Source organism: Xenopus laevis, chromosome 4S, assembly GCF_017654675.1.
Source record: "Xenopus laevis strain J_2021 chromosome 4S, Xenopus_laevis_v10.1, whole genome shotgun sequence".
Taxonomy (NCBI): domain Eukaryota; kingdom Metazoa; phylum Chordata; class Amphibia; order Anura; family Pipidae; genus Xenopus; species Xenopus laevis.
This window is the reverse complement of record NC_054378.1, coordinates 3234525-3254021: the sequence shown is the minus strand read 5'-3', so window position 1 is coordinate 3254021 and position 19497 is coordinate 3234525. Positions and strand designations below refer to the sequence as shown.

The 19497-nt window shown below is 37.0% G+C and overlaps 1 protein-coding gene across 4 annotated transcripts in view; it reads right to left on the bottom strand.

The window, feature by feature from the left end:
- Positions 1–15466, bottom strand: part of cdhr5.S (cadherin related family member 5 S homeolog) — a 28147-nt gene extending 12681 nt beyond the window's left edge. For 3 of the 4 annotated variants that reach the window (XM_041591350.1, XM_041591351.1, XM_041591352.1), the window contains exons 1-8: positions 15307–15466; positions 9896–10065; positions 8628–8678; positions 6387–6479; positions 5330–5422; positions 3168–3278; positions 2769–2936; positions 688–778 (exon numbers count right to left, since the gene is read on the bottom strand). In XM_041591350.1, coding sequence (XP_041447284.1) covers positions 688–778; positions 2769–2936; positions 3168–3278; positions 5330–5422; positions 6387–6479; positions 8628–8678; positions 9896–10065; positions 15307–15412 — 883 coding nt within the window. In that variant the 5' untranslated portion in view covers positions 15413–15466. 4 annotated transcript variants of the gene reach the window in all.
- Between the last annotated feature and the right edge of the window lie 4031 nt (positions 15467–19497).

Here is a 19497-nt window from a genome sequence, read left to right as displayed (position 1 = left end):
TTGGGTTCAAAATGATGTATATTATTGTTGATGTTCACCATGTACAGCTGATCACTATGATTGGGATTGTGCACTTTGAAAAAGACCTTTGTTGAGGTTGAAACTAGTGATGAGCTAATTTCTTTGCCAGGCATGGATTTGCAGCGAAATTCTGCATTTTACCATCTGCAAATTTTTTTGAGAATCTGCGGCAAAAATCCACTGCGAAAAATTTTGCCAAGACAAAATTGTCGCAGAGACAAAAAAGTCGGCATAAGATAAAACGCCCATTCGGAAGAATGTAATAAAATTCAGTAACGGAAAAGATATTCACAAAGCGAAAAGTTATGCCTTTGCGTGAACAAATTTTGCTTTGCGCGAATTTAATCCAGCTTTTGCGAACCCGGAAACTGTTTAGCGACCACTCCCGACAGTGGAAGACCATTTGCGAATTTTATAGTTTGCGCCAATGCGCAGTAAATGTAATAAAACTTCTAACTGAAAAACTCGTTATGTCTGCTAAATCGCCGAATCGGTCTAAAGGGCCGATATCAGCAGCTTTAATCTGCCCGTGTATGGCCACCTTAAAACCAAAATGACCTTTCTATCAGATCAACTTTTGTTTTTGAAGTCTTTCACAATTTCGACATCCAATAAAACATACATAAAAACAGAAAATATGTTGAAAATGAGACACAAAGTACTTACCAGTAACAAGGGAATACTCAATGGGAGCATTAATGCCGGTATCCCCATCTATAGCATATAATGGAGCTGGTTTTAAATCCAGCGCCCCTGTCTAAATATGAGAAAGGTGATTAGCTGCTAATGCAACACAAACACAAAGTTTAATAGGGTTTAATATTAAGGGGCAGATTTATCAAGGGTCGAATTAAAACATTTGAATTCTAAATTCAAATTTCAATTTTATTTCAGTGTAATTCAACTAGGGAATAGTCCAAATTCGATAAAAATTTTGTATCATGTACTCCCCTTTAAGAATTCAAATTAGACTATTCGTCATCTAAAACCTGACAAATTGGTGTTTTAGCCTATGGGGGGCCCTCCTACAATATATTTGGAGTCATTTGGTGGACTTTTAAAAAAACTTTGGTGAAAAATCTCAAATCCAATTCGATTCAAGTTCGTGGATTGATCCTATTTACCCAAATTTAAAAATTTTACATTTTTAAATAAATTTTGATTGGTCATTTTTTTTTTAATTTAGAGTTTATGGGAGTTTTTATAAACTCCCATAAACTCTAAATCCGACCCTTGCTAAATATGCCCCTTAATAACTTATTGCAAAGAAAATTCTTGGTGTTATATATTATAGTTGTAGTTAAAAGTAGAAAGTCTAAGGGCAGAGACACATGTGAAGTATCGTGGAGATTTAGTCGCTCAGCGACAAATCGCCTCTTCTTCGGGAGACTAATCTTCCTGGCTAGAATCTAAATTGCCGGAGGGATTGCACTCAGAGCAGTTTGTTTCTCGAAGTCACCCGAAGTTGCCTCACGAGGAAAGTTTAGGCGACTTTGGAGAACGAAGTGCCGGTGGGAAGGCAGTTCAGGGAGATTAGTCGCCCGAAGAAGAGGCAATTTGCTGCACCGTGTTAGCCAGAAGCAAAAATAACAAATAAAAAAACAAACAAATACAAAAGTATTGGCTAACAATATGGCTAACAATAAAAATAGATTGTAAGCTTTTGGAGCACCAAGGATCCTTCGTCAGGCAAAATACAAATGAAAGCTGGAAAGGCTTTCTGTTGAAAGGTGTTCATGGGCAATATTTAGAAAGTTACAGATAGATAGAGATAAATTGTACAGATAATAAAATGAATTAGAGTGGGTTGTAAATATTCCAGGGGTCTGGAATCAGTCACGTCACATAGGGGCACATTTATCAAAGTGAATTTTTGAATTAAAAAAATTCAAATTTCGAGTTATTTTTTGTGTACTTTGACTAGGGAATAGTCTAAATTCGATTAGAATTCTAAAAAAATGCGAAAATTAGAATAACAAAATTTATCATGTACAGTCAACAATTCACCATCTAAAACCTGCTGAATTGCCATTTTAGCCTATGGAGGACCTCCTAGCACCTATTTGGAGTCAATTGGTGGAATTGGAAAAATCACAGTTTTTTGGGGAAAAAATTTGATTCGAATTCGATCCAATGCGCTATTATTTTGATTCGTACAATTCGAATTCGGCCGAATACAGACTTCTTCGATCGAAAACAGACCTATTCGGCCAAAAAAAATTTGACTTAATTTCGATTGGTCTTTTTGAATTCGAATTTCAAAGTTTTTCAAATTCGAAATTCGACCCTTAATAAATCTGCCCCATAGTGTGACATAAAACCTGACCCTTAACTCAAAATTTGAGGAAAAAACTGACCAATCGAAATTTATTAAAAATTGAATAGGATCAAGCTCGAATCAAATTCAATTTGTTTTTTCTCCAAAAAATTTTTTTAAAAAATTAGGAGGTCCCCCGTAGGCTAAAACACTAATTTGGCAGGTTTTAAATGGTGAATAGTCGAATCTGAATTCTTAAAGGACAGTACATGATAAATTTTGAAATTTGAATTTCAAATTATTTTTAAACTGGGCACAAATTTGGACTATTTCCTAGTTGAATTGCACTAAAATATACTCAAAATTCAAATTTAAGAATTCTAATTTTCAATTTGACCTTTGATAAATCTGTGTTAAATAACTCCATACATTTGAATTCATAGATCTTGCAATAGGGAGGATTTTTCTATAAGTATTTAACCACACTCACCACTTTTTCTGATCGTGTTACATTAGTTGTGTATCCATCATTGATGCAGATGACTCCAACTTTCCGACAGGGCAGAAATAGTGGTGGTTTGTTATCCACATCCGATATTTCTATATTTATAGTTGCAGTGGCCGTGTGTGAACCATTCACTCCCTCACCTTGAGTATCCTACAGAACAGAAGCAATTCATTGTCTTAGAAAATAATGGGGAGATTAATTGTTTGGTTAAAACTGACCAACACTATCTAATATGAAATCTAAATGTGTTGCCATGTTTAGGGACAACAAGAATAGATAATCATATGTATGTATGTAATATGTTAAAAATCCACACAATTCATTTTGTTCACAACAGTGTAATGGGTTTATAAAAATGATGTTGATGCATGTGTCACCTACCCGGGCAGTCAGGATTAGCTGTGTGTAATTGTAATTGTCATAATCCAGGGACTGGTTCACCAAAATAATAGGGTTATTGACAGAGCTGAGCCTAAAATGATCTGTTGCAGCCTGGAAAATATAATCGATTATTCATAAGAATCTGAAACACGAATTCAGCAAAAAATAAAACAAATAAAAAACTTTCCATATTGAATTTCCATTAATAGTAGTTCGCTAAAAGTTTTCAGAATTCAACAAATTGATCAAAAATAAAATTAACAGCAAAAAAAACAAACAAAAAAGCAACTGTAAACTTTCCATATTCAATTTGCATTAATTTGCATTAATTTGCTTCCTCTCCCCTTTACCCTAAAATAACTGATTGCAAATGGAACTATTAGTTGATAGAATTTAACAAATTGATCAAAAATAAAACCAACAACAAAAAAACAAAAAAATCAACTGTAAACTTTCCATATTTAATTTACATTACTGTAACCATTTTAATTTGTTTCCTCTCCCCTTTAATATTAAATTTGCTTACAATCCCCAAAATAACTGATTGCAAATGGCACTATTAGTTTGCTAGAAGTTTTCAGAATTCAATAAATTCATCAAACATAAAATAAACAATAGAAAAAAGCAACTGTAAACTTTACATATTTAATTTCTATTAATGTAACAATTTTAATGTGTTTCCTCTCCCTTTAATATTAAATCTACTTACAACCCCCAAATTAACTGATTGCAAATGGAACTATTAGTTTGCTAGAAGTTTTCAAAATTCAACAAATTCATCGAAAATTTAAATTAACAGCAAAACAAAACAAAAAAAGCAACTGTAAACTTTCCATATTCAATTTGCATTAATTTGCTTCCTCTCCCCTTTACCCTAAAATAACTGATTGCAAATGGAACTATTTGTTGATAGAATTTAACAAATTCATCAAAAATAAAACCAACAACAAAAAAAACAAAATAAAAGCAACTGTAAACTTTCCATATTTAATTTTCATTAATTTGCATTAATTTGTTTCCTCTCCCCTTTAATAGTAAATCTGCTTACAAACCCCAAAATAACTGATTGCAAATGGCACTAGTAGTTCGCTAGAAGTTTTCAGAATTCAACAAATTCATCAAAAATAAAATTAACAGCAAAAAAAACAAACAAAAAAAGCAACTGTAAACTTTCCATATTCAATTTGCATTAATTTGCATTAATTCGTTTCCTCTCCCCTTTACCCTTAAATAACTGATTGCAAATGGAACTAATAGTTGATAGAATTTAACAAATTCATCAAAAATAAAACCAACAACAAAAAAACAAAAAAATCCAATGTAAACTTTCCATATTTAATTTACATTACTGTAACCATTTTAATTTGGTTCATCTCCCCTTTAATATTAAATTTGCGTACAACCCCCAAAATAACTGATTGCAAATGGCACTATTAGTTTGCTAGAAGTTTTCAGAATTCAACAAATTCATCAAAAATAAAACCAACAACATAAAAACAAAAAAAAGCAACTGTAAACTTTCCATATTTAATTTCCACTACTGTGACCATTTTAATTTGGTTCCTCTCCCCTTTAATATTAAATCTGCGTACAACCCCCAAAATAACTGATTGCAAATGGCACTATTAGTTTGCTAGAAGTTTTGAGAATTCATCAAAAATAAAATAAAATCAACCAAAAAAAAGTAACAGTAAACTTTCCACATTTAATTTCCATTAATGTAACCATTTTAATTTGGTTCATCTCCCCTTTAATATTACATCTGATCACAGACCCCAAAATAACTGATTGCCAATGGCATTATTAGTTTGTTGGACATTTTCAGAAGTCAACAAATTTATCAAAAATAAAATAAACAACAACAAAAAAAGTAAACTTTCCACATTTAATTTCCATTAATGTAACCACTTTAATTTGGTTCCTCTCCACTTTAATATATACAATATATACAATATATACAATATATACAATATTAATACAAACCCCAAACTAAGTGATTACAAAAGACACTGTTGGTTTGCTAGGAGTGCCGTTGGATGCAGTTGGATTCCATCCTGCCACTATTTTTTCTTTTTCAATTAATTGCATTCCAGCTGAAGGGATGTGATATATTACATATTGCATCTTATTTTATCTGTGAGCTTTTAACACATAACTTTTACCTGAATTGGTCCTGACAGTTTATAAAAGATCGTGTCCATATCAAGGTCGTCTGCTGTTATCTCATGCCCAATGGAAGTGCCCACCTTGGCATCCTAAACGATAATGTCGGCATTAAGTTTGTGATCGATGATATTCAATGTGCCGACTAACATGTATCAGACTAATATCGTAATGTAGCACAGCTGCAATGATGTCAGAATTGATTTAAGAGGGAATATAATAAAACAAAAAAAAAAACACATAGCTGGCTTCAGTTTGAGTAACCCTAAACAACCAATGAGGAGTTATCATCTAATGGTCGGCTGTATAAAGGAAATATACCATGAGTCATTATGGATTAGAGACAAAATAATGATCCTAAATAGTGATGGGAGAATTTGCGCCGTTTCGCTTCGCTGGAAAATTCCAAAAAAACCCAGGGGGTTAACAAAACTGCCTAATATTGGTAATAAATCTTTTTAGGATTAGTGACGGGCGAATTTATTCGTTTTTTTGGACGCCGACGCATTTTCGCCAAAAACGGACTGTATCGCGAATTTTTTGCCATTTCGCGAATGGCAAAAAATTCGCGAAACAGTCCGTTTTTTGGCGAAAATGCGTCAGCATCCAAAAAAAACGAATAAATTCGCCCGTCACTAATCCTAAAAAGATTTTGTTTTTTTACCAGCATACATTATTGGTGAGCCTATGTTTTGGGTATTCTGCTGTTGCTTTTTGTAGTATTTTATTATTGTTGTAGAATATGGTTTTATTTTCCTTTCGTTGCCAGGGTGGCGCAAAAAGTCACAAGTCAGTATCCCCCCAGGCATCACGCTAAAAATATTTTAAAAAAAATTCATATATAAATTCATAATATTTCTATGCACCTCCCTCCTGGTACGCCATCTTCTTCTTCAGCCGAGAGAGATACTTTACTAGGCAATCGAGACTGTAACTAATTTTGGCTAAACTTGGGTTTAGTGTTGACCTCAAAAAGTTTTAAGTGTAAGAAATCTTTTTCAGTTCGTCTTTTAGGCAGTTATAAAGTGAATTTTTCTGTTAAAACGAAATAGTTACCTCCGGGACGGTGAAGTTGTATGCGCTTTGCTTGAACGTTGGAGCGTTGTCGTTGAGATTTAGCACTGTGACATAAACCCTCGTTGTCTTCTCCTGAGATATCAAGAAATAGTGGGTAAGATGAAACAAGAAGCTACTGATAATCTTTGCCTGTTTATATATCATAATAATTACATTTTCAGTAGGGATGCACCGAATCCACTATTTTGGATTCGCCAGAAACCCTGAATCCTCCGTGAAAGATTCGGCGAATACTGAACTGAATTCGAATCCTAATTTGCATATGCAAATTAGGGGTGGGAAGGGGAAAACATTTTTTACTTCCTTGTTTTGTGACAAAAAGTCACGTGATTTCCCTCCCTGCCCTTGATTTGCATATGCAAATTAGGATTTGGATTCGGTTCGGCCTGGCAGAAGGATTCGTTCGAAAAAAAAAGGCCGAAACCTGGCCGAATCCCGAACTGAATCTTGGATTTGGTGCAGCCCTAATTTTCAGCCAAAAGTATTATTACACACAACTAGTGATGGGTGAATTTCTCCAAATTCGCAAAACTGAGAAAAATCAGCAAAATTTAGTGAAACTCAAAAAGTTACGCCCGCGTCATATTTGACGCCTGTGTCAATGGGGGTCCAAATAGTGTTGACGCACGGCGGTTATGACTCGAGTGATTTTTGGGGCGCGCGTCGCCGGGAAATTTTCATGGGAGTTTTCGCAGATCACTACATACAACTGCTGACCGAGACCCCCTAAATTTAACTTGAACAAAAATACAATTCATGTTTTAAACCCCTTTAGGGTTGGACTGACGATGGGCCCTTGTGGGCCACACTGGCCCAAACACTCTTTTGCTACTGGCCCCTGACATCCCTCCCAGCCCTGCCTGGGAGCAGGAAAAAAGGTAATTGCTGAAGGCAGGAGGGGGCTGCAGCTGGGGCCTGAGATGTCTTTGTTGATGGGCCAGGGGCCAGGGGGGTGTGGGGGCCCCTGATGCATAAACCATAGTCTGACCCTGAACTCTCTAAAAATAAAGTAATATGAATTTACACATTGCACTAAGGGGCAGATTTATCAAAGGTCGAAGTGAAAATTCGAATTAAAATAACTACGAATTTCGAGACAATTTGTGTGTACTTCGACTAGGGAATAGTCCAAAATCGATTGGAATTTGAAAAAGAAAATGAATAACGAAATTTATCATGTACTGTCTCTTTAAAAATTCGACTTCAACCATTCGCCATCTAAAACCTGCTTAATTGCCATTTTAGCCTATGGGGACGACCTTCTAGAACCTATTTGGAGTCAATTGGTGGACTTTGAAAAATCAGGGGTTTTTTTTGGAAAAACTTTGAATCGAATTTGATCGAATGCGCTGTTACTTTGATTCGTACGATTCGAATTTGATCAAAAAACGGACCTATTCACCCAAAAAAACCTTAGATTTTTTTGATAAATTTCGATTGGTCTTTTTTAATTTGAATTTCCAGTTATGGGAGTTCAAAAAAACTCCCAATTCGACCCTTTATAAATCTGCCCCTAAGTCTACTTCCCATGTTTCTCTCTTTCAATATGTTTTATATCTTTTTTGCTCTGTTATTGCCAAAAATGTCCTGCCAAAAACATACAAATCTTCCACTGAGCTGAATAGTCTCATGAAGTGGATAAGAAAGTCTCGCAATTCATTATAGTGATTTTCACCTTTTCACTGTAAAATAAATGCTAGGTAAGAATAATAAATCAGAAGACATTTCCTGACAAACAGTTTTTCTACCGGTGGAAATCAGGTACGTCTGCCCCATTATAATTATTATTAGAGAGAAAAACACAATCAGGAAAGAATGAAGAAATGATCTCTTTAAACAATGTCTGTAGAGCAAAGTACAGGAATGGATGGAAAGGGTTTGTTTATAGTGATGAGCGAATCTGTCCCGTTTCGCTTTGCCAAAAAATTTGTGAAATGGTGAAAATTTCACAAAACTTATTGAAGTCAAAGGGTGCCAAAAAAATGTTTTAACGCATGACCATTTTTATGCACGCAACGTTTTCTCACTCCATATCCATTAAAGTCAATGGGCGTTTTTTCTTATGGCGACTTTTTTTTTGTCTCTGCAGCTTATTTTGTCCAAATCCCAGGTGGCGAAGTATGAAGTTATTTCATGCCTGGCGAATAGATTCGCTCATCACGATTTGTTTACTAAGAAAAATGTTTGATTGCAGCAGATTAGTTGGCCAAGGCCACTTACCGTTATGCCATTCCTAATACAATGGAGAGAAACATCGAGTGTTGTTTCAACCTGTTTTAAACAGAAAAAAACGCTATTATCTGTTAAACATGAGCGAGAAGACTGTTCCCACAACTCTTCCCTTCTTCATACAGTTCACACATTTTGGGGTTTTATAGAAACAGCCCCCATGTATCATTTTGTTCAAAAAGTAGTTCCAGTTCTGTCTCACTAGATGATATGATGGCTGGTCCAATTTCACAATTTTTCAGCCAATCACGGGGCTGGTTTGGATAGTTTCCTATGAGGATGAAGAGCTGTTTATTTAAATAGGAGCAGTGAGGCCCCCCTCTCAGCTGTTCCACAGAGCGACAATAATGTTTTTGGGGGGCTCTTGATAGACTTGGGTACAATGTTATCTTACTTTTCAGGGGCTACATTATTTTTTAGAATACAAGTGGCATCACTATCCACAGGTATACTGGTGAAAAAACCAATGTAGCGATCGTACCTGGTGGTCTAGAGGGGGGATGGCAGGGACACCACGCTGTGCTGTGTCTGCTATTAGGCCTCAGGCGCCTGTTCTCTAGGGCGCGCACTGCTGATATATTTAAAGGCGCAGGCGCGCTGACGTGATGAGGTCAGTGCGCAAAAGGGCACGAAATTCAAATAGTATAAATAGCTTAATAGGGCTTCCAGACTTTGCCCATTATAGGAGTTTGTTGCTGCTGCTAATTGAGCTTTGTGCTATTCTGTTTGGAACCTGTTTGATTCCTGTTGTGACCCCTGCCTGGCTTTTGACTATTCTGACCTCTGGATCCTGACCCTTACCTGTATACCGACTACCTCTTCTACTAAATCCCTTCTGATTGATCTTCCGGTTTGACCCTTGCCTGCCGACTACGCTAATTCTCTGCCTGCCTCGACCCAGACTGTGCTGACTATGATTCTGTCTTACACCTTGTACCACGACCTTCTGCCCAAAAGACTTTGCTTAGAGTTGTGCCCCTTCGCTTGTTTAGAACCTTTCGCCTTTCATCTCTCGTTTTAAGACCTGGCGGCATCTGAGTAGCTGAGGGCTCCTCCCGAGGCCAAAGGCGGCTGCTACAGGCGGAAGCACGAGCCAAGACCAGGGTACTTGCCATTGGTTCTAGATTCAGGGTGCCAACCATTACAACCAAGCACCATTTTTGAAGAATGTGTCTTTTTCAATTAACCAAACCGTATGTTGTTGAAATTTACTTTTGTAACTTTTATGTTTCCAGCATCTCCATTCGCCTTCAGTTTACCTCATAATCAAGGGATTTCTTCAGTAGCAACTCTGTGCCTTTAATCTCGAACCATTCAGTGTTGTCGAAGACCGTCATGATATAATCAGGGTCTATGACTATTGTTGTCACTACGTAACCCACAGGGTTGTTTTCCTTAATCTCCACTCTTTCATTGGCTACCTGACATCCTAAAACAAAATAAAAACATTAAGGGGGTTATTTATCAAAATCCGAATTTATCTCATTATTTTCTTCAATATAATCCACATCCCCTTAATTAGCAATACATTATCCCTAAAAATTCCAGTGCGGGGAAAAAAGAAATTGTGAAAATCGTACAAAAATTCGAATCGTACACATTTTTCAGATTTTCTGCCCGAAAAACTGTTTTCAGATTTTTGCCTTCGCACGAAACCCAGCGCAGATCAGAATATTTTCGGGACCTCTTCCATTGATTTATATGCAACCTCGGCAGGTCTGAAATGCCGGATTTTTGGATTCAGACTTTTTCCATCCTTGGTGTATAATAAATCATGAAAAATTCTAGGTTTTTTTTTTCACTAAAAATTTGTATTTTAAAGTAATACTTTGGACAGACATAATATCAAAGGCTATTGTGATACTAAACTCTATAGTTAGTATAGGTATGGGTATATAGAATTTAATTAAAAGTAGAGAGGGGTGTGTGTATGGGGCTGGGTTTTCATTTGGAGGGGTTGAACTTGATGGACTTTGTCTTTTTTCAACCCAATTTAACTATGTAACTATGTAAACTAAAATTTTTCAAGTTTTTGGCATTTGGACTTTAATAAATAACCCCCTTATTATACTTTGAAACTCTTTTTAGTACGAATGCACATTTATGAAACAATGCTACTCAGTTGTCCTCCCAAACACCAAAAACATATTAGAGGGTCAATTGGTTTCTACTTAAACGTTACTGAGGCTATAAATTCTGTTTTATTTAACTAAAGGGCATATTTATCAAGGGTCGAATTTCAAATTGAAAAAAGTTCGAAATTCCAATTCAAAAAGACCATCCGAAGTTAAGTTGAACTGTTTTTTGGTTGAATAGGTCCATTTTCGATCTAATAGGTCCGTATTCAGCCGAATTCGAATCGTATGAATCGAAGGAATAGCGCATTCGATTAGAAGTTTTACCAAAAAAAACTTAGATTGTCTCCAAATCGGTTCTAGGAGGTCCCCCATAGCCTAAAACGGCAATTCGCCAGGTTTTAGATGGTGAATAGAAGTCGAATTTTTAAAGAGACAGTACATGATAAATTTCGATATTCGAATTTTTGAATTTTTTGCAAATTCAAATCGAAAATTCACCTCGACCTGTGATAAATCTGCCCCTATGTATATAAGTATATCCTTATACCTTGAGCACATCAAGGAACAATTATATGTCCATTTTATTGAGGTTATAAAATGTCTTTTCATTTGGATTATCACTCCCTATAATAATATGCTACTTCCATTTGTATAATCTTATTTTTTATACACTTATGTGTCCATTTTATTGAGGTTATAAAATATATCACAGGGTGCTATGCCATTATTGTATGGCAACGCAAACTTACCTGTGGCTTATTAAAGGGTTGCTTCATGTTTAAATACAATTTTAACACAATGAACAGAGAGGAATTCAAAGACAATTTTAGAATTTGTATTTTTCTTTTTAGCTTTTTTGTTTAGTAGCTCTCCATCTTGGAATTTCAACTGCTATCTGGTTGCTAGGGTCTAATTTGTCCTAGCAAGTAGGCAGTGGTTTGAATGAGAACCCGTGTTAAAGCTAGAAGGAGGCATAAGAGAACATTAAATAAATCAAAAACTATAAAAATTTAAGACCAGGTAAATAAAACTACAACTCAAAGGGGCACATGTATTAAAGGTCAAAATTTTCTGGTCCGGCTATTTGTGCCAAAAATCCAAAAAAAATTGTGAAAAATAAAAGCAAACAAATCTGAATCCGAAAAATACCCCCGCTAAAACCTGTCGAAGTCACGTAGAAGTCAATGGCAGATGTCCCTTTTACAATTGGAAGATGCTTCTTGACTTCATGATCTTCGAGGGTTTTGGGCATTTTGACGCTGGTTTTTGTGCGACAATCCAAAAAAATTGTGGTTTCAAGAAACAAATTAGAAAATGGAGCACGATTTGAATTGTCGCATCATTTTGTGGTGGCTTTTCCCGCACATGCTTTTTTCATTTGGATTTTTTTTAGTAAATTAAAGGGCACCTGTTGGCGAAATATATTATTCCCAACCAAAGGTCCGGGCTAATAGAGCTTGCCCTCCTAAAGCGAGTGTCCTGGTGCTGGTTGGGGGCAATTTTTAAGAAAAAAAAACTACTTTTACCCCCAACCGGAGTTCGGGCTCTATTAGCCTGCACCTCTGGTTGGGGATAATATATTTTGCCAACAGGTGCCATTTAAGGGCATTTGTGTTTGGGAGTTTGGTTGAATTTTTTCAGAATTTAGGAAAAAACAAGTTTTTATTAATACCCCCCTTACTGTAACTACACTACTAGGGGCAGATTTATCAAAGGTCGAAGTGAAAATTCAAATTAAAATAATTCGAATTTAGAGCTATTTTTGTGTACTTCGATTCGAATTTGAAAAAAATTTGAAAATTTGCATTTTGAAATGCATGATGTACTGTCGACCATTCGCCATCTAAAACCTGCGAAATTGCTGTTTTAGCCTGCGGGGGACCTCCTAGAACTAATTTGGAGTCAATTAGTGGGCTTTGAAAAAGTCAAAGTTTTTTTTGGGAAAAAACGTTGATTCGTACAATTCAAATGCGCTATTACATCGATTCGTACAATTCGAATTTGACCGAAAACTGACCTATTTTTTAAAATAAATTTCGGTTGGTCTTTTTTAATTCGAATTTCAAAGTTTTTCGAATTCCAAATTCGACCCTTGATAAATCTGCCCCTCAATCTCTGTGTTGTATGCTAGTCTAATAAAATGATCATTTGCAATTGCACTTTGAGATCATTTATTTTTTATCCTTTTTATGGCACCAATAAGTTATTCAATACTTTATGGAGAGTGTTAATCATTCATTCCCAGTGGAGCATAAACATTCATACCAGGGTCAATTTTAGCTGGTTATTTGTTTTTGGATCATTATTGGAGGCTCATGCAGACATTACAGGAGTCAGTTCCAGTTTGTTTGTAGATCTGAACTTAGAGCCTAAAGGCACCAATGCTAACCACTGATCTACCATACCGTTATTATACAAAAGTATTGCTTGTCTATAAAATAATATAGGTTTTATGTATGTATATATATATATATATATATATGTATTTATATACAGGTATGGGACCTGTTATCCAGAATGCTCGGGACCTGGGTAGTGATGGACGAATTTATTCGGAAAGGCGAATTCCCGCTATTCACCACCGGCAAATAAATTTGCGAAAGCGCTGCAAAAATTCGCCATCGTCCAAAAAAATGGACGCTGGAGCATTTTTCAGCAGCGAATTTGCACCGGCGTCAAAAAAACGGACAGCGGCATCAAAAAACGGACACCAGCGGCAAAAACGGACAGCGGCGTAAAAAATGAAACGCTGGCACCATTTCATGAATTTTTCAACGTTTCGCAAATCGAAACCCGACAAATTCGCCTATCGCTAGACCTGGGGTTTTCTGGATAACGGATCTTTCCGTAATTTGGATCTTCATACCTTAAAGGGGATTTTTTTCAGTTCACTTGTTTTCAGATTAATAAAGACTTTTCTTTCAATTACTTTCCATGAATTACTTTTTACAGTTTTTTCCAAAATCTAACGGGCAAATTCATCAAGGGTCGAATTTCGAGGGGTTAAATCCCTCCAAATTCGACTGGGGAATAGAATCGAATAGAATCGAATAGGCAATTCGGGCGAATTTACGCTCTGGCGAATAGTCGAATTGGCGAATATTCGCCAGGCGAATAGGCGCTCGATCGAATATTCGCTCGAAGGATTTTCATTCGATCGAATGCCTTTTTATTCGATCAAAAACTTGGAAAACAAGCCTATGGGACTTTCCCATAGGCTTTTAAAGCAATTTGGTAGGTTTTAGGTGGCGAAGTAGACAGTCGAAGTATTTTTAAAAGAGACAGTACTTCGACTATCGAATGGGCGAATAGTCGCAGCATTTTTGCGCTCGATCCAGTACTTTGACTATCGAATGGCGAATAGTCGCAGCGTTTTTGCGCTTGATCTATTCGAATCATTCTACTCAGGTGAATTTACGCCAATTCGATAGTCGAGGAGCACAAAAATTCGAAGTTTTTTTACTTCACTCGAAATTAGTGAATCGGCCCCTCAGTGTAAAGTTGAATGGTCGTGTCTCTGCTGTTTCAGTAATTCGGGTGCAGACTCTAAACTGTTACAAGTTTACAACATTTTGGGGCAGAATTATAAAAGGTTGAGGTGAATTTTGAATTTTTGAAAAAAAACGAAATATCGAAATATTTTCTTTTACATTTACATAAAAATGAGTTGTTCCTCTGTTTTTTTTTATAATATAGTAGGTTGTTATTTTAGCCTAGAATGGCATATTGTGGGTTTAAGGCATTTTTTTCCTGCCCTGATATCTGACTTAAAAGATATCTCTCCAGAATCTTCCATAGGGCACCAATTTTAGGACAAAGCCAAAGAATATGGCAACTATTAACTAGGGATGCAACGGATCCACTATTTGGGATTCGGCCGAACCCCTGAATCCTTTGCGAATGATTCGGCCGAATACCGAACTGAATCCGAATCGAGGTTGGAAGGGGAAAACATTTTTTACTTCGTCAAGCGATTTCCCTCCCCCGCCCCTAATTTACATACCCAAATTCAGATTTGGTTCGACCGGGCAGAAGGATACGGCTGGATCTGACTCCTGCTGAAAAAGGTCAAATCCTGGCCGAATCCTGGATTCGGCGCATCCCCAGTATTAATATATTAATAGCATATTTTGGACATATAGATTGTCAGGGAGCATCAGAAACAGGTTGGGAAAAATCTTTATGAATTCAGAAATATTGATCTCTCTCCGTTTTTCCCCTTTGTCTCCCCTTGGCCTGTGCTACCACAACCCAAAATATGGATCATATATATAAATATATATATATATATATGCCTTGTATGGCTTTTGCTATTCCCCGAACAGAACAGGAGCAATATATATATATATAATGTCATTTCATGAAGATTTAATTTGGCTTTTGTGTCCTTCTAACAGCTGCCCTGTGACCTAGAAAACATAGGTCCATTCTTGTACAGTGAATATATAAAATATCCGGCTTTTAGATATTTATATGCCGAGTCTCACACCCTGTATATAGAGCAATCAAATATGGCGTACGTCCCATGTCTTGTTTCTCAGTTACAAACCTTCCTTTGTGCTCCTTACCTTGTGCCATACTTTGTGCCTTACCTTGTGCCAAACATCCTATTGGAATGAAGAGCAGTAGAAACAGGGCCAAAATCGACCCCATTTTCAGCAGCGCCACAATATCCACAAATGCTCCTCTCCTTGACATTCAGAGATTCAGCGACTTGCCAGGCTGCTTGGGACGGAGTGGGAAGTGATTAGCTGTTGTCAGACACAGAATTAACCTTTGATTCCATCCCGGTTATTCGTTCACTTATTTATGGCCGAGTCAATAAGGATAATGACTCTCTGGTTTTCCTTCTCATCACTATGCGGATGTTCTGTTATCTTATCCTTAGGGGAAAAGAAAGTTTTACTTCGGCACTGTGTTGGGTAAAAAGCTGCTTAAAAATAATACAATTTAAGAAAAGGTAATAAAATGAAACCTAAAGCTGAACGGGCACTTTATGATTCACATGTTTGGCAAAGTCATCAAACAAGCAGATCTCAACCCAATTTGGCCAAATCCAGATAAACCAAACTGTTCAGCCCCCAGACCAATGATTTGATCATAATGGGTGCAGGGTTGCCACCCGGCCGGTGTTTTACTGGCCTAGCCGGTAAAACACCTGGCAAGACCGGGGCCGGTATTACAAATTTACCGGCAATGTAGCTGCCGGTAATTTGTAATACTCCTAACAAAAGCCCTCGGCCACCCCTACCCGTTCAAAAGTTACCTTTTTTTTGCTCTCTCCAGGCCCATCGCGTGTGTAGGCCACACCCCTTTAAATCATGACATGCCCCTTTTACGTCATACCCGCCCACTTTTACGTCACACCCCACCCACTTTTACATCAAGGCCCGCCTATTTGCTCCCGCCCCCACCACCAGCCGGTAATTATTGTATTACAAGGTGGTCTTCTTCTATCAGAAGAGGATCTCATTAGTGATGGGTGAATTCCTCCCGTTTCTCTTCGCTGATAAATTTGTGAATTTCGCTCAAAATTTGCGAAGCGGTGAAAAATTTGTGAAAAATATCCTGAATATCGAAATTGAGATCAATTTAGACACACATTTGAAAAGTCACTCGCATCATGGCATTAAAAGTCAATGGTCTTCTGAACAGTGTTGACGCACGTCGATTTTGACGCTAGCGACTTTTCGGACGTACGTTACATAGGCGAATTTTCGTCAGCGGTTTTCCCATGAGATTCCCAAAGTTATTCTACGGCGGCGAAATGCAGAAATTCGCCGCAAAGTTTTGAAACTCCGGAAAATGGGATCAACCCACATACCAAATTTGAATCAAATTCAGTTTTTTCTCCGAATGTTAGGGAGGCAACAAACAGCTCCAAATCCATAGGCTAAAACAGCAATTTGGCAGGTTTAAAGTGGCGAATAGTCGGAGTCGAATTCTTAAAGGGCCAGAGTATGATACATTTCGAAAATCAAATTAAAATTTTTTAAAGACTTGAATTGAATTTTAACAATTCCCTAGTCGAATTTGACAGTTTTGGCCATAAAAAAAACTCGAAAATTTTAATTTGAAATTCGAATTTTCACTTCGACCCTTGATAGATCTGCTCATAAGTGAATTCCTTATAGTATAAAGGGAAAGCAAAAGATTGAGGCAATCCATAGTTACCCGTCAGTTCTATCAAGATCCAGTGATTCCCCTTTAAGTTAACTTTTAGTATGTTATAGAATGGCCAATTCTAAACAATTTTTCAGTTGGTCTTCATTATTTATTTATTATTTATAGTTTTTGAATTATTTGCCTGTTTCAGCTTTCAAATGGGGTTCACTGACCCCATCTTAACACAAATGTTCTGTAAGGCTACATATTTATCTTTATTGCTACTTTTTATTACTTACAGTATCTTTCTATTCAGGCCTCTCCTATTCATATTCCAGTTTCTTATTCAAATCAGTGCATGGTTGCTAGGGGAATGTGGACCCTAGCAACCAGATGGCTGAAATTGCAAACTGTAGAGCCGCTGAATAAAAAGTTAATAACTCAAAAAACGCAAATAATAAAAAAGGAAAACCAATTGCAAATTGTCTCAGAATATCCCTCTCTGCATCATACTTAAAATTAACTCAAAACTGAACGACCCCTTTAAAAGGGGAACCAAACCCAATTTGATAAAGAGGCCAGAAACCCCTAATATACCCATCACCGTTACCTGTTTCTTTAAAAAGTCTGAATAAATGGCATTTTCTATGCTGAAATCCAGCTGTGTAACAGTTCTTCTCTTTCTGCATCATTTGAAATCCTGGCAGGGAAGGAGGGACTAAACACTGATGTTACACATTGTACTTACAGACAACATGCAGGAACTACATAACCCACAATGCATTGCACTGGGATGTTCCTTTCCTTATTGAAATCACATGTGCAGGGAATTATGGGGTTTGGAGGATGCAGGCTGAGGACAGATGTTGATACAAAGTAACAGTAGTCAGACAGCTCAGCAAAGTAGTCAGACAGATCAGCAGGAGAGCAGGGGGTTGGGCTTAGGGAACTGTCAGAAACCATTAAAAATCATGAAAAGTCTGCATATTTTTTAATTGATGTATATTGCAAAGTTGCTTGAAATTATGTTTACTTTTCAAAAAGCTTAAGTTATGTTTGTGTGGAGTTCCCCTTTAACCTTTCTGTATGTTTTTGTAAGCAAAGGGAAACTACATAAATGATATGTAGATAATGCCCTTGTCAGAATCCTATGTTGGCCCTCGGGACTGAATTCAGCAATGTGTCACCAGTCAGTGTTTTTATAATCTAGATGGTAAAAATAATAGATGATACCAGTGTCATATAGTGACAATATTGATAACATTAATATCAGTAAAACCTTAAATATAGTCCTACATTTGTGTCCTGTCCTGTTTTTTTTAATACTTATAATAAATAACAGGTAGGGGCCAATTCACCAAGGGTCGAATATCGAGGGTCAAGTAACCCTCGATATTCGACTGGGAATTAAAATCCTTTGACTTCGAATATCGAAGTCAAAGGATTTTGCGCAACTACTGCGATCAAACGATCGAAGGAATAATCCTTCGATCGAACAATTAAATCCTTCGAATCGAACGATTCGAAGGATTTTAATCCAACGATCGAAGGATTATCCTTCGATCAAAAAAACTTAGGCAAACCTATGGGGACCTTCCCCATAGTCTAACATTGGGTTCTTTAGGTTTTAGATGGCGAACTAGGGGGTCAAAGTTTTTTCTTAAGGACACAGTACTTCGACTATCGAATGATCGAATAGTTGAATGATTTTTAGTTCAAATCCTTTGATTCGAAGTCATAGTCGAAGGTCGAAGTAGCCCATTTGATGGTCGAAGTAGCCCAAAAAACACTTCGAAATTCGTCGTTTTTTTACTTCGAATCCTTCGAAGTTAGTGAATCGGCCCCATAGTGTTTCAGACATTGTCATGTAAATGTCTTATTTCTTACAGTTTTGGGGTAGGTTTTTCCAGGGAGAGTTTTCTATTGAAACTGTTTTTTGTTTTTTTTAATTAGAATCAGAGGAACTTTGCTCAGCAGTTGATACACTGTGTCATATTATGACTTCTTGAGTTGTAAAGATATTAGAATTTATTGCAGGTGACGTTTAACAAATAGCGCACATAGATCAAGATTCGCAGGGTCATATTTCCCTGAGGGTTATAAAGCGCGTGAAGTCAACCTGCCTTCAGTAGTGATGGGCGGATTTCTCCTGTCTCGCTTCGCCAAAAAATTAGCGATTCTCCTGTGAAATTCACGAAACGGTGAAAAATTCTGGAAACTCGAATGTTGATGCCTGCATCAATTTTGATGCCAGCGTCAATTCGTTTAAATTTTAACGCCGGCGTTAAAGTCAATGGGCGCCCGAATAGTGATGACGTGTGACGGGTTTGGCGACTTTTCTGACACGGGTCCAAATGTTCACGAATTTATTCGCCGGCGGTGAAATGCTGAAATTGCCGCGAATTCATGCCTGGCGAATTAGTTGACCCATCACTCGCCTTCAGCTGATCAAGATAACTGGTCACCGGCGATCGCCATACCTCCCAACATTTGAAAAAATGTAAAGGGGGACAAAAACAGCAGCAAGGCAAATTTTTGACAACACCCATTTTATGGCCACGCCCCTTAATTACCATGTCCATTTTAAAGAAAATTGGCAGTTTATGAAAGTTTGAACACATTGTGGGAGTTTTAGGGCCATGTTTTTTGTCTTATAACCGTTTTGCTAATGAAGGTGC